This window comes from Pelophylax lessonae, assembly GCF_965119305.1.
Source record: "Pelophylax lessonae genome assembly, chromosome: 4".
NCBI classification, from domain to species: domain Eukaryota; kingdom Metazoa; phylum Chordata; class Amphibia; order Anura; family Ranidae; genus Pelophylax; species Pelophylax lessonae.
The window spans coordinates 640,107,085-640,122,517 of record NC_138771.1 but is presented as its reverse complement, the minus strand read 5'-3'; the positions used below and the strand labels follow the sequence as shown (position 1 = coordinate 640,122,517).

Here is a 15,433-nt window from a genome sequence, read left to right as displayed (position 1 = left end):
CAGCACTTTACAATCTAAAGGTAAACAGCACAGTTACAACAATACAATAAAATACAAGAGAGTTAAAGTGGAGTTCTGCCTCCCCCTCCACCCCCTCCAAAAATTTAAAGTAAGCAGCTACACATACTGTAGCTGCTGACTTTTAATATTAGGACACTTACCTGTCCTGGAGTTCAGAGATGTCAGCACCACAGCCGATGTTTCCATCGACTGTCGGGTGCTGCCACTGCCATTGCCGGTAAGGGAACCCGGCAGTGATGCCTTGCGACTTCACGGGCGGGTCCCTACTGCACATGCACGAAGCGCTCTGTGCATTCAGATTGGCCCGGCGGAGGGGAAAGGAGGAGGGGGCCAAACTTCCGAGGGACAGCGCCGCGGCGCCAACTCCCGGAAGTGGGGAAGGGTAACTGTCAAAAACAGGTACCCGTTCCCCCCTCCCCCCCTGAAAGGTGCCAAATGTGGCACCGGAGGGGGGGGGAGGAAGCAAAAGAGCGCAAGTTCCACTTTTGGTTGGAACTCCGCTTTGAAAGGGCCCTGCTTATAAGAGCTTACAATCAAATAGAGTGGGGCAAATGGTACAAAAGGTTATAACTGTGGGGGATGAGCTGATGGAGGAGTTAAAAGTTCAGCTGTTAGTTGGAGGCAGGATAGGCTTCCCTGAAGAAATGAGTTTTCAGGGATCGCCCAAAGGTGGACAGAGAAGGAGATAGCCAGACACATTGAGGTGGAGAGTTCCAGAGTATGGTAGAGGCTCTGGAGAAGTCCTGGGGACAAGTATGGGAGGAAGGAACAAGAGAGCTAGATAACAGGCGGTCTTGGGAGGAGCGGAGAGGACAGTTTGGGTGATATTTGGAGACAAGATTGGTGATGTAGCTCGGGACAAAGTTGTGGATGGCTTTGTATGTTGTAATCTCCCTAGAGGATACAAAGACTGCAAAGAACCCTTTCCTCCTCCCAAAAAGTTTTGATACACTTTAAGTACTTCCACTCTCATACCAGCATATCCCTCATGCACATGAGCAAGTTTTACATTTTTTACTTTTTTTTGTAAATTTTTAAATTAAAAAATTGGCTTTCTTTTGGATAAATATCTATTATCACGCCGGTACAACCACTTGAAACACAATGGCGTACCAGGTACATGATTAGGAGGTAAGTGGATATAGAGAGAGAGCAACCTATATTTGTCATAGATTATTATTCCTAACCATATGATTGGCTAGTGTCAGTGTCTTTTTTCAGGGTAAGCACATTTGTTATGTGACTCTCCCCACTGTCTTCTGGCATCATTAAAGTGCGGGATTCACTTCAAGCAGTAGGAGTGGTAGGAGCATTAGAACTCAGTCATTCACCAACATCTTCCTTGAAGAGCTTCCTTGCCGCCTTTTATTAAACATAAAATTCCCAGAACACAAATGGCTTCCCACACAGGGCTTTTGTCAACAATCCTCTTCCACAAAAACAAATACCCTTACAAGCTTAATGGCTTTTTCCTGTAGAACCACTGCACTGGCCTCAAGCCATCTGGTGTAGACCCCTGTCTGTCTCCTTGACACCGTCCTCAAACTCAGGACACACCGTCAAGTTGATCCTGCATACACTGGCTCACACCAGTCTCCTGAAAGAAGAATTCCTCTTTCTGCCAGGTGGATCCCTGAACTAGAGATGGGCCGAACACCCCCCAGACCCCCCCCCCCCCCCGCGCTCGGTTTGCAGCAGAACTCGCGAACAGGGGGAAAGTTCTAACCCAAACTGCAAACCTCATTGATGTCTATGTGAGCCTAACAGGAAAAATCAAAAGTGCCCATTTTGAAGACTTATATGCAAGTAATTGGCCAAAAAAAAGGGGTATGGGGGTCCATGTATAAATGCAATTTTTTTTTTTTTAAACAATTGTTTCTTCAGGAGTAGTGATTTTAATAAAGCCTAAAGGGCAATAATAAAAATGTAAAAATTATTTTAAATATAGTGCCTAGAGGGTCCCCTTGGTCTGCCTGTAAAGTGGTGCATCTGTAGCATGCATAGAACATGCTGCAGCTAAAATTAAATTTCTAAAAAAAAAAAATAATAATTTGTAAAATCCTATTTAAATTAACTCAGAGTTGCAATTGCTGGAACCTGGCTATTAAAAAAAATAAAGAAACAAACAGGGTGGGGAACACGGTGGGATCCCCCCCAAAATCCATACGAGACCCTTATCTGAGCATGCAGCCTGGCAGGTCAGGAAAGAGGGGGGGGACAAGGAGTGCCCCCCTCCTGAACCATACTAGACCACATGCTCTCAACAGAGGGGGTACTTTGGGGCGGGGGGGGGGCTCTTAAACATGTGTGCAAAAAATGCAAAAACGGCCCTGGCAGTGAAAAGGGTAATTTGCAGGGATTTGTTCTCACTTCCTCTTTTGGCTATGGAACAGGAAGTAAAGGAAAATCCTCCCAATGGGACACAGATGGCAAAAAACTTGACAGGGGTTATACATAACTCTCCCTTACTCTATTCAAATTGAAAAAAAAGTTTTGCCTACAGTGCTTCCGGAAAGTATTCACAGCGTTTCACTTTTTCCACATTTTGTTATGTTACAGCCTTATTCCAAAATGGATTCAATTAATTGTTTTCTTCAAAATTCTACAAACAATACCCCATAATGACAACATGAAAGAAGTTTGTTTGAAATCTTTGCAAATTTATTAAAAATAAAAAATGAAAAAATCCCATGTACATAAGTATTCGCAGCCTTTGCCATGACACTCAAAATTGAGCTCAGGTGCATCCTGTTTCCACTCTTCATCCTTGAGATGTTTCTACAGCTTGATTTAAGTCCACCTGTGGTAAATCCAGTTGATTTGACATAATTTGCAAAGGCACACACCTGTCTATATAATGTCCCACAGTTAACACTGCACGTCGGAGCACAAACCAAGCAATGAAGTCCAAGTAATTGACTGTAGGCCTCTGAGACAGGATTGTATTGAGGCACAGATCTGGGGAAGGGTACAGAAAAATGTCTGCAGCATTGAAGGTCCCAATGAGCACAGTGGCCTCCATCCTCTGTACATGGAAGAAGTTTGGAACCACCAGTACTCTTCCTAGAGAGATCGGGGGAGAAGGGCCTTAGTCAGGAAGGTGACCAAGAACCCGATGGTCACTCTGACAGAGCTCCAGTGTTCTCTGTGGAGAGAGGAGAACCTTCCAGAAGAGCAACCATCTCTGCAGCACTCCACCAATCAGACCTGTATGATAGAGTGACCAGACGGAAGACACTCCTCAGTAAAAGGCACATGACAGCCTGCCTGGGGTTTGCCAAAAGGCACTCTCAGACCATGAGAAACAAAATGCTCTGATCTGATGAAACAAAGATTGAACTCTTTGGCCTGAATGGGAAGCCTCATGTCTGGAGGAAGCCAGGCACCGCTCATTACCTGGCCAATACCATCCCTACAGTGAAGCATGGTGGTGGTGCCATCATGCTATGGGGATTTTTTTTCAGAGGCAGGAACTGGGAGACTAGTCAGGATTGAGGGAAAGATGAATGCAGCAATGTACAGAGACATCCTTGATGAAAACCTGCTCCAGACTTCAGACTGGGGCGAAGGTTCATCTTCCAACAGGACAAGGACCCTAAGCACACAGTCAAGATAGCAAAGGAGTGGCTATGGGACAACTTTGCGAAATGTCCTTGAGTGATCCAGCCAGAGCCCAGACTTGAACCCAATTGAACATCTCTGGAGAGATCTGAAAATGACTGTGTGCCGACGCTCCCCATCCAACCTGATGGAGCTTGAGAGGTCCTGTAAAGAAGAATGGAAGAAACCTCCTAAAAATAGGTTTGCCAAGCTTGTAGGATCATGTTCAAAAATACTTGAGGCTGTAATTGGTGCCAAAGGGGCTTCAACAAAGTATTGAGCGAAGGCTGTGAATACTTATGTACATTGGATTTTTTTCATTTTTTATGTTTAATAAATTTGCAAAGATCTCAAACAAACTTCTTTCACGTTGTCATTATTGGGTATTGTTTGTAGAATTATGAGGAAATTAATGAATTTATTTATTTTGGAATAAGGCTGTAACATAACAAAATGTGGAAAAATACTTTCCAGATGCACTGTATATGTCTCCTCTACTCACTTGTCTTCCAGGGCAATTATTTCATTTTTTTTCTGCATGAAAAAATCTGCACTTTTATGCTTGAAAATTATTCTGAACCCTCCAGCATAAATATATTTTTTCTGAAAGTAGAGGCCATGTAGAACAAAATGGCGGCAGTTGCAATTTTTTTATGTCACATGATATTTTCACAACTTTTTTTAAAACACATATTTTTAGAAACAAATACACTAAAATAAATTTTGGTACACAAACACAATACAATTCCCATTATTTTGTGGTCAAATAAAAGAATGAGTAAATAGATACCAAAAATGTTAAGCCTTAAAATTGTGTTTGCCTGTTAAATGGCGAAAACTTTACAAGGACTTCGTTAGCAGGATCACCAAGTAATATTTTAACCGCTTAGTAGCCACCCCATGTTAATTTCCTGCAGCAGGACGGCCGCTCTGTTCCAGATCACATATCTAGTACATGATCTGACACTTTCGGGTCTGGGGCTTGTGTGCGCACCACCAGCTGATTGGACACAGCGGGAGCCAATCAGTGGGTCCGGTGAATTTGATGTCCGCCGGGACCCACCGATCGTTCAGTAAAGAAGCAGAGCGGCGGTCTGCTTATGTAAACAAGGCAGACCGCCATTCTGTCAGAGAGGGGAGGTACTGATCCTGTGTTTCTGCTGAGCAGGAACATGGATCTTTGCCTTTCCCTAGTCAAAGCACCTCCCAACAGTGAATAAGCACAACTTAGGCATACACTTAACCCTGTGATTGCCTCTGATGTTAACCTCCTTCCCTACCAGTGTCATTAGTACAGTGCATATTTTTTAGCACTGATCACTGTATTAGTGTCACTGGTCCCCAAAAAGTGTCAAAAGTGTCAGTTAGGTGTCCGATTTGTCCAAAGCAATATCACAATTTCAATATAAGTCGCTGCTCGTGGCCATTACTACTAGTAATAAATAAATAAATAAATATATCCCATAGTTTTGTAGACGCAAACCAATCAAAATACGCTTTTTGTTTTTTTGTTTTTTTAACAAAAATATGTAACAGAATTCATATTGGCTTAAATTTTTGAAGAAATTCGATTTTTTCACATTTTTTTTATTTATTTGGTATGTTTTGTAGCAGAAAGTAAAAAATATTGTTTTTTTTTTTTTTTTTTTTCAAAATTGTAGGTCTTTTTTTGTTTATAGCGCAAAAAATAAAAACTGCAGAGGTAATCAAATACCACCAAAAGAAACTTCTATTTGAAGGAAAAAAAGGGCAACAATTTTATTTGGGTACAGCATCGCACTTGAACCCGATTGAACATCTCTGGAGAGATCTGAAAACGACTCACCATCCAACCTGATGGAGCTTGAGCTTGATTTATTACTAGTAGTGTTGAGCGAACACGGACTGTATTATTTGGGTTCGTACCGAATAATTGGATTTTTACTACCCGGACACGGACCCGAAAACTTTACGGTATGTTCGGGTTTAAAATCCGTGTTCGGTAATTTTATTTCCTGTTTTGTATGTAATGGCGCGCTTTTAATGGTGGGCTTTCAACAGCCAATCAACAAGTGTTTAACTGGTGTGCCTTAAGCCATCCCAGCCATGCCTACTAATGTATTAGTAGCTGTGATTGGCCATCTGAAGCATGTGACCCATGTCTTTATAAGTTCGAGAGCCACAGCGCGGCGCGTCATTCTGCTGTAGTGTAGGGAGAGAGCACACATCCTACGTGCTGGCTGCTGATTAGGGACAGACAGTGAAAAATTGTGCCCGAAAAGAATGCAGGGACAGGTCGGAGTGTAGGCAGGGAAAGTTATTTGAGCATTTTAGGGACAGGCTGGAGAGATTAGGCAGGGACAGTCTACATCGATTTTGCTGTGTGGGGGGTGGTGCAGTGAACGATCTTTTTGAGCATTTTAGGGACAGGCTGGAGAGATTAGGCAGGGACAGTCTACATCGATTTTGCTGTGTGGGGGGTGGTGCAGTGAACGATCTTTTTGCCCTCACTTGAGCCCACTGAGGAGGAGGGAGAAAAAAATCTATTTTTATCAGTCTGTTGTGTGCAGCGTTCAGCTATATTTTACTACAGATTGCTGTTCTAATCTGCTGTTTAAAATGAAGTTAAAGGGGAATTTTTTTTTTCCCCTTCATAGCCTGCTTGCTGCTGACTCTGAGCTGACCGTGACATAAGACACTGCTGTGTTCACATGTGCTATTGAGTGATTTTCAATTTTATATACTTTTTTCTAATCCACTATTCAATATACACCCTTTTGGGTTAAAAAAAAATTAAATTGTGGCATAGTCTGTACTAATCGGCTATTTAAAAATTACAAATTTAAAGGGGAATTTTCTTTTTTTTCCCTTCATAGCCTGGTGCAGAGCTGACCGTGACATAAAACATAAGACACTGCTGTGTTCACATGTGCTATTGAAAAATCACCAATTTTATATCATATTTTCTATTCCGCTGTTCAATCTACTCCCTTTTGGGGTAAAAAATATTAAATTGTGGCATAGTCTGTATCGGTACGTGTGAGATACACCTTCCAAATTTTTGGGGCGCATCTTCCACCGCCGAGGATAGCAGGGTGCTTCAGTTTGCCTCCTGTTCCGAACTCCTCCTACTCCTCATTCTGCCTGTAGGGTACAAAAAATTGTAATCGGGGCCTAGTCTGGGTCTGTACGTGTGAGATACACCTTTTTATATCATATTTTCTATTCCGTTATTCAATATACACCCTTTTGGGTTAAAAAAATTAAATTGTGGCATAGTCTGTACTAATCTGCTATTTAAAAATTAGAAAGTTAAAGGGGAATTTTCTTTTTTTCCCTTCATAGCCTGGTGCAGAGCTGACTGTGACATAAAACATAAGACACTGCTGTGTTCACATGTGCTTTTGAAAAATCACCAATTTTATATCATATTTTCTATTCCGCTATTCAATCTACACCCTTTTGGGGTAAAAAAAAAATTAAATTGCGGCATAGTCTGTATCAGCACGTGTGAGATACACCTTCCAAATTCTTGGGGCGCATCTTCCACCACCGAGGATAGCAGGGTGCTTCAGTTTGCCTCCTGTTCCGAACTCCTCCTACTCCTCATCCTGCCTTTAGGGTACAAAAAATTGTAATCGGGGGCCTAGTCTCGGTCTGTACGTGTGAGATACACCTTTTTATATCATATTTTCTATTCCGCTATTCAATCTACACCCTTTGGGGTAAAAATAATTAAATTGCGGCATAGTCTGTATCAGTAAGTGTGAGATACACCTTCCAAATTTTTGGAGTGCATCTTCCACCGCCGAGGATTGCAGGGTGCTTCAGTTTGCCTCCTGTTCCGAACTCCTCCTACTCCTCATCCTGCCTTTAGGGTACAAAAAATTGTAATCGGGGCCTACTCTGGGTCTGTACGTGTGAGATACACCTTTTGATATCATATTTTCTATTCCGCTATTCAATCTACACCCTTTGGGGTAAAAATAATTAAATTGCGGCATTGTCTGTATCGGTACGTGTGAGATACACCTTCCAAATTTTTGGGGCGCATCTTCCACTGCCGAGGATTGCAGGGTGCTTCAGTTTGCCTCCTGTTCCAAACTCCTCCTACTCCTCATCCTGCCTTTAGGGTACAAAAAATTGTAATCCAGGCCTAGTCTGGGTCTGTACGTGTGAGATACACCTTTTTATGTCATATTTTCTATTCCGCTATTCAATCTACACCCTTTGGGGTAAAAAGAATTAAATTGCGGCACAGTCTGTATCGGTACGTGTGAGATACACCTTTCCAATTTTTTGGGCGCATCTTACACCGCCGAGGATTGCAGGTTGCTTCAGTTTGCCTCCTGTTCCGAACTCCTCCTACTCCTCATCCTCATCCTGCCTTTAGGGTACAAAAAAATTGTAATCGGGGCCTAGTCTGTGTTTGTACGTGTGAGATACACCGTTTTATAAAATTTTTTCTATTCCGCTATTCAATATACGCCCTTTTGGAGTGTAAAAAATTAAATTACGGCATAGTCTGTATCGGTACATGTGAGATACACCTTTTTAAATTTGTTTGGCGGATCTCCTTCCACCGCCGAGGATTGCAGGGCGCTTCAGTTTGCCTCCTGTTCCGAACTCCTCCTACTCCTCTTCCTCATCCTCATCCTGCCTTTAGGGTACAAAAAATTGTAATCGGGGCCTAGTCTGTGTTTGTACGTGTGAGATACACCGTTTTATATCATTTTTTCTATTCCGCTATTCAATATACACCCTTTTGGGGTGAAAAAAGTAAATTGCGGCATACTTTGCATATTTGACTGTGAGATACACCCGTTGTATTTGTATACTGTTTTTCTATTCCGCTATTTAATAAACACCCTTTTGGGGTAAAAAAAATTAAATTGCGGCATAGTTTGCATATTTGACTGTGAGATACACCCGTGCGATACTGTTGTTGTTTTGTTCCGCTATTCAATAAACACATTTCTAGGGCAAGATCATAAATTACAGAAATATGAGGAGACCGTCAAATAGGGGCCGTGGCCTGGGTCGTGGTGCTGCTGGTAGAGCTCCTGTTGCAAGGAGAGGACGTGGTCGATCTGTGCCAGCTACACGCACAAGTGAAACACCTTCCTCAAGTGTGAGTAGGCGACAGAACCTGCAGCAGTATTTGGTAGGGCATCATGCGCCTCTACAAGTGTTGAGGCCAGAACAAGTAGAGGCGATAGTAGATTGGTTTTCTGCTGACAGTGCCTCCAGTTCCTTCACATTGTCTCCCACCAAGTCTACTGCAGAAAGGTCAGAGTTGGCACCTGCAGACGATGTCCAACCGTCTTTCACCTCACCCCCTTGCAAATCAGGCAAGCAGTCTGAGCCCCAAGTCATGCAGCAGTCTCTTCTTCTTTTTGATGACTCTGTCAGCAGGGTTTCCCAGGGCCATCCACCTAGCCCTGCCCCAGAAGTGGAAGAGATTGAGTGCAGCGATGCCCAACCACTTATTTCTCAAGATGAGTACATGGAAGGACCATCGCAGCACGTCTCCGATGATGACGAAACGCAGGTGCCAACTGCTGCGCCACTCAGAATTGTGGAGACCGACAAGGAGGGCAGGGGTGAAGACTGGGTGGAAGATGATGTGGAGGACGATGAGGTCCTCGACCCCACATGGAATGAAGGTCATGCAGGTGACCTGAGTAGTTTGGAGGAAGAGGCGGTGGTCGCACAGAGCCACCAGCACAGCAGAAGAGGGAGCAGGGTGCAGAAGCGGAGCGGCCGTGCCCTAGACACTACGCCTGCTACTGCCCAACACAGCAAGGGACCGAGCGCACCAAAGCCAGCTCAAAGGAGTTCTCTAGTGTGGAAGTTCTTCAGAAAATGTGCTGATGACAGGACACGAGTGGTTTGCACCCTGTGCAATCAGAGCCTGAAGCGAGGCATAAACCTTCTCAACCTGAGCACAACCTGCATGATCAGGCATCTAAGTGCAAAGCACGAGCTGCAGTGGAGTAGACACCTTCAAAACCAAGAAAGGTCTCTGGCTCCTCCTGCTTCCTCTTCTGATGCAGTCTCAGCCTCTTCATCCACCTCTGTAGTGATACTGGCACCTGCCACCCCGCAAACAGACAATCTGTCAGCAACACCACCACCTGGGTTCACCAACCATCTTCACAATGTCCCGTGGAAGCGTTCAGCTTTCCATCTCCCAAACACTTGAGAGGAAGTACCCCCCAACCCACTCGCGATCCCTGGCCCTGAATGCCAGCATTTCAAAATTCTTGGCTTTTGAAATGCTGTCATTCCATCTGGTGGAGACGCACAGTTTTAAAAGCCTTATGTCGGTGGCTGTCCCACAGTACATCGTGCCCAGTCGCCACTACTTTTCCAGGCAAGCCATCCCTTCCCTGCACAACCAAGTGGGGGAAAAAAATCAGGTGTGCACTGCGCAACGCCATCTGTGCCAAGGTCCACTTAACTACCGATACGTGGACCAGTAAGCACGGTCAGGGGCGTTATATCTCCCTAACAGCACACTGGGTAAATGCAGTGGCGGATGGGCCTGAGGTGGATAGCAATTTGGCGAATGTCCTTCCACCACCAAGGATTTCAGGGCGCTTCAGTTTGCCTCCTATTCCTAACTCCTCCTACTCCGCTTCCTCATCCTCTACTGCCTCCTCATCCGGTCAGCCTAACACCTTCACCACCAACTTCAGCACAGCCAGGGGTAAACGACAGCAGGCAGTTTTAAAACTTGCCTGTTTGGGGGAAAAAACCACACACCGCGCAGGAGTTGTGGAGGAGCATGGAACAGCAGACAAATGAGTGGTTGCTGCCAGAGAGCCTCAAGCCCGGCCTGGTGGTGTGCGATAACGGGCCAAATCTCATAGCAGCTCTGGGCCTAGCCGGGTTTGACGCACATCCCTTGCCTGGCGCATGTGCTGAATTTGGTGGCGCAGAGGTTCCTTAAAAATTACCCCGATATGTCAGAGCTGCTTCAGAAAGTGCGGGTCGTCTGTGCGCACTTTTGGCGTTCTCACCCTGCTGCTGCTCGTCTGTCAGCATTGCAGCGTAACTTCGGCCTTCCCGCTCACCGCCTCATATGTGACGTGCCCACAAGGTGGAACTCCACCATGCACATGCTGGAAAGACTGTGCGAGCAGCAGCAGGCCATAGTTGAGTTTCAGCTACAGCACGCACGCGTGAGTCGCTATGCGGAACAGCACCACTTCACCACCAATAACTGGGCCTCCATGCGAGACCTGTGTGCCTTGTTGCGCTGTTTTGAGTACTCCACCAACATGGCCAGTGCCGATGACGCCGTTGTCAGCTTAACTATCCCACTTCTATGCCTCCTTCAAAAAACAATTCGGGCAATGATGGAAGAGGATGTGGCACAGGATGAGGAGGAGGAGGAGGATGAAGAGGTAACATTTCCAAGGCTTTCAGGGCAGTCATTCACAAGTGGCTCCGAGGGTGGGTTCCTGCACCCACAAACGCCAGGGACACAATTGTCCAGCAGGGGCACAGTTCTGGAGGATGAGGAGGATGAGGAGGAGGAGATGGAGGAGGAGATGGAACCATGTTCACAGCAGGGTGGCACCCAAGCCAGCTCATGGCCATCACTGGTGCGTGGCTGGGGGGATACAGAGGACACAGACGATACACCTCCCACAGCCTTTCGTTGCCTCTGGGCAGCCTGGCACACATGAGCGATTACATGCTGCAGTGTCTCCACAACGACCGCCGAGTTGCCCACATTCTAACTTGTGCTGATTACTGGGTGGCCACGCTGCTGGATCCCCGTTACAAGGACAACGTACCGTCCTTAATTCACTCACTGGTGCGCGATCCCAAGATGCGCGAGTACAAGCGCACGCTGGTAGACGCGATGCTGCTGGCATTCCCACCTGACAGCGGGGCCACAGTGGAAGCACAAGGCCAAGGCAGAGGAGGAAGAGGTCACCAATGCAACCAGGGCACTGCCAGCACCTCAGAAGGCAGGGTTAGCATGGCCGAAATGTGGAAAAGCTTTGTCAGCACGCCACAACAAACAGCAGCACCAGCAGCTCATATGGAACGTCTTAGCAGGAGGCAGCATTTCACCAACATGGTGGAGCAGTATGTGTGCACACGCCTACATGTAGTGAATGAGGGGTCTGCCCCCTTCAACTTCTGGGTCTCCAAATTGGGCACATGGCCTGAGCTTGCCCTTTACGCCTTGGAGGTGCTGGTGTGCCCTGCAGCCAGTGTATTATCTGAACGTGTATTTAGCACGGCTGGGGGCGTTATCACAGACAAGCACAGCCGCCTGTCCAGAGACAATGTGGACAAGCTCACGTTCATTAAAATGAACCAGGCATGGATCCCACAGGACTTTTCCGTACCTTGTGCAGAATAGAGATGGATACCGACCTTACCCAGCCATTGTTCTATTTTTGATCTTTCTCACTCTTTTGGGGTGTACCCTCATTTAAAATGACTGAAAAAAAGCAGTGTTGGCTACCTCGTCCTCCTCCACCGCCGCTTCCACCTACACCGCCCATAGGTGTGCACAGCCTATTGCATTAGGGTGTGCACCCCAAAGTTTAAATACACATGCATGTGTTTGCCTACATGTATATGGCCCCCGTACATTACTCTCCCTGCTGGCAAAGTGAAATAGAAGTGTGTGGCACTTCTATTATGGCAAAGCAGGTCCGAGGGAGATCTTTCCCATCTCCTCACTGGCAAACAATATAATGCTAATGTGCCCTAGGTGATTAGGGTGTGCCCAGGCACACCCGGCACACCCTGTGCGCACGCCTATGACACCGCCACATCCACCTCAACCTCCCTCCTACTCCATATGGGCCTCGTCCTTCACAGATGAAGAACATTGTTTTATTTTTCTGTTTTTTTTTTTTGTTGTTTTAAGTTATTTCCCTATCCACATTTGTTTGCAGAGCACTTGCCATGCTCTTAACTACGTTTTGCTGCCATTTGCAGCACTCTAGCCCTTTCCATTGGTGTTTTAGAGCCATTTTAGTGCCTGAAAGTTCGGGTCCCCATTGACTCCAATGGGGTTCGGTGTCCGGGTAAAGTTCGGAAAAAATCCGGGACACGGACCCGGACTTTTTTTTCAAGTTCGGCCGAACCCGCCGAACACAGACATCCAGGTGTCCGCTCAACTCTACTAGTAATAAATAAATAAAAATTTCCCATAACTTGTAGATGAAAACCAATCAAAATACGCTTATTGGGATTTTTTTTTTCTTTTTACCAAAACTATGTAGCAGAATACATATTGGCTTAAATTTTTGAAGAAATTAGATTTTCACATTTTTTTTATTGGGTGTGTTTTATAGCAGAAAGTAAAAAATATTGTTTTGTTTTTTTTTTTTTTCAAAATTGTAGGTCTTTTCTTGTTTATAGCGAAAAAAAATAAAAACTGCAGAGGTGATGAAATACCACCAAAAGAAAGTTCTATTTGAAGGTAAAAAGGACAACAATTTTATTTGGGTACAGCATCGCACTTGAACCCGATTGAACATCTCTGGAGAGATCTGAAAATGACTCACCATCCAACCTGATGGAGCTTGAGCTTGATTTATTACTATTTACTAGTAATAAATAAATAAATAAAAATTTACCATAACTTGTAGATGCAAACCAATCAAAATACGTTTATTGGGATTTTTCTTTTTACCAAAAATATGTAGCAGAATACATATTGGCTTACATTTTTGAAGAAATTTGAAAATAATTTTTCACATTTTTCTATTGGGTATGTTTTATAGCAGAAATTAAAAAATATTGTTTTGTTTTTTTTTTTTTTTTTTTACAAAATTGTAGGTCTTTTTTTGTTAATAGTGCAAAAAATAAAAACTGAATCTGAAAATCTGAAAAACTGATCTGAAAATGGCTGTGCACCGACACTCCCCATCCAACCTTGAGTTTGAGCTCGATTTATTACTAGTAATAAATAAATATATAAATAAATAAAAATTTCCCATAACTTGTAGATGCAAACCAATCAAAATACGCTTATTGGGGTTTTTCTTTTTACCAAAAATATGTAGCAGAATACATATTAGCCTAAATGTTTGAAGAAATTAGATTTTTACATTTTTTGGGTATGTTTTATAGCAGAAAGTAAAAAATATTGTTTATTTTTTTTTTCAAAATTGTAGGCCTTTTTTTTTTCTTTTTTTTTTTTTTGTTTGGTCTTTTTTTGTTTATAGGTCAAATAATAAAAACTGCAGAGGTGATCAAATACCACCAAAAGAAAGTTCTATTTGTAGGAAAAAAAGGAAAAAAATGTATTTGGATACAGCATCGCACGACTACGCAACTGTCAGTTAAAGTAATACAGTGCTGTATTGCAAAAAATGGCCTGGTCATGAATGGGGGGTCAACCTTCCTGGAACTGAAGGGGTTACCGAGAGCTGCAGATTAAACAAATACAGACATTTTATTGACATGGTAAAGTTTTAGAGTGAGAAAGTTTTAAAGTGAGATTTTAATGCTTGGGTTTACATTTATTTTAATGTCCTTATAACATTCCTTATATCCGTGTTTCTTATGCAGTATATGATGGGGCTGAACAGTGGTGTCACAATTATATACGTAAACGATATTATCTTGTTAAATGTGAAAGATTTTATCTTCATTGGTACCATGTAATTTATTATTGAGGTTCCAGAAGCTATTCCAACTACGGAGAGGTGAGAAATGCAAGTGGAGAAGGCTTTCTTTCTCCCGGTGATAGAAGACATGCCTAGTATAGTCACAAAAATATAAATGTAGCTTACAATGACAAGTAAAGAAGGAATAATTAGTATTGGCACAGAGATAATGATTATGTCAATTTCTAGAGAAGAAATATCTGAGCAGGCAAGGTCTAAAAATGGAAGAAGGTCACAGAAGTAATGGTCGATGATAGTACGATCACAGAACTCAAGTTGTGCCAGAAGACTGAGCGTAATCAAGCTCAAGGCAAAACCATACACCCAGCAAAAGATAACTATGAAATACTGGAGTCTGAGGTCCATAATTGAGTTATAATGTAAAGGTTTGCATATGGCCAAGTATCGATCATAGGCCATTGCTGTCAAAAGGTAACATTCTGTACTTCCAGATGCACAATAGAGATAACTCTGAGCTATGCAGCTAGGGATGGATATGGGGGCACCTTCAAACCACAAAACACGTAGCATGTTGGGGACAACAAGATTCAAAATAATAATTTCTGATCCTAGGAGGTTCTTGAGAAAGAAGTACATTGGTGATTGAAGACATTGTCTGGTTGACACCAGTATGATTATCATCATGTTAAGGAGCAACGTCACAGTATAACATGCAAGAACAAAAATGAACAGTAGGGTATTGAACCTGCCTAGTTCATAGAATCCTAGAAGGAAAAACTCAATTGCTGTTGTGATGTTTTTATTGCTGGTGGTCAGTTCTTTCATACCTGCAGAAACATTAATTGTGAGTTAATGCTCTCATCAGCAATGAGAACGTTTGGATAATTAAAGTAAAACTTTTACTCAATTTATTGGATGAATATTCTGAACTCCTTTAGTAAAACAGCTTCACTGTGTGTAGGGAAAAGGATATTGGGGGATGTAGTTCTGGAGTGTGCCTACATAAATAACAGCACAGTTAGCACAGTGATGGAGAACCTTGGAATCCCAGATGTTTTGGAGCTACATTTCCCATGATGCTCGACTACAGTGCAGAGTTACATAGAGCCTAATTCACTGTTCCTCCAACGCTGATCTAGTTCTATTTTACCTCAATTTTGACTATTTTTAGGTGCAAATGCAATTCACTATAACTCCATCAGAAACGTTATGAGCAGTGT

At 43.5% G+C, this 15,433-nt stretch overlaps 1 protein-coding gene across 1 annotated transcript; it reads right to left on the bottom strand.

The window, feature by feature from the left end:
• Positions 1-14,105: 14,105 nt before the first annotated feature.
• Positions 14,106-15,038, bottom strand: LOC309552898 (olfactory receptor 10A7-like; the record flags this gene model as incomplete). Its single annotated transcript, XM_082253806.1, has 1 exon — positions 14,106-15,038. The coding sequence occupies one exon, from the start codon at positions 15,036-15,038 to the stop codon at positions 14,106-14,108; it is 933 nt and encodes a 310-aa protein (XP_082109932.1).
• Positions 15,039-15,433: the final 395 nt, after the last annotated feature.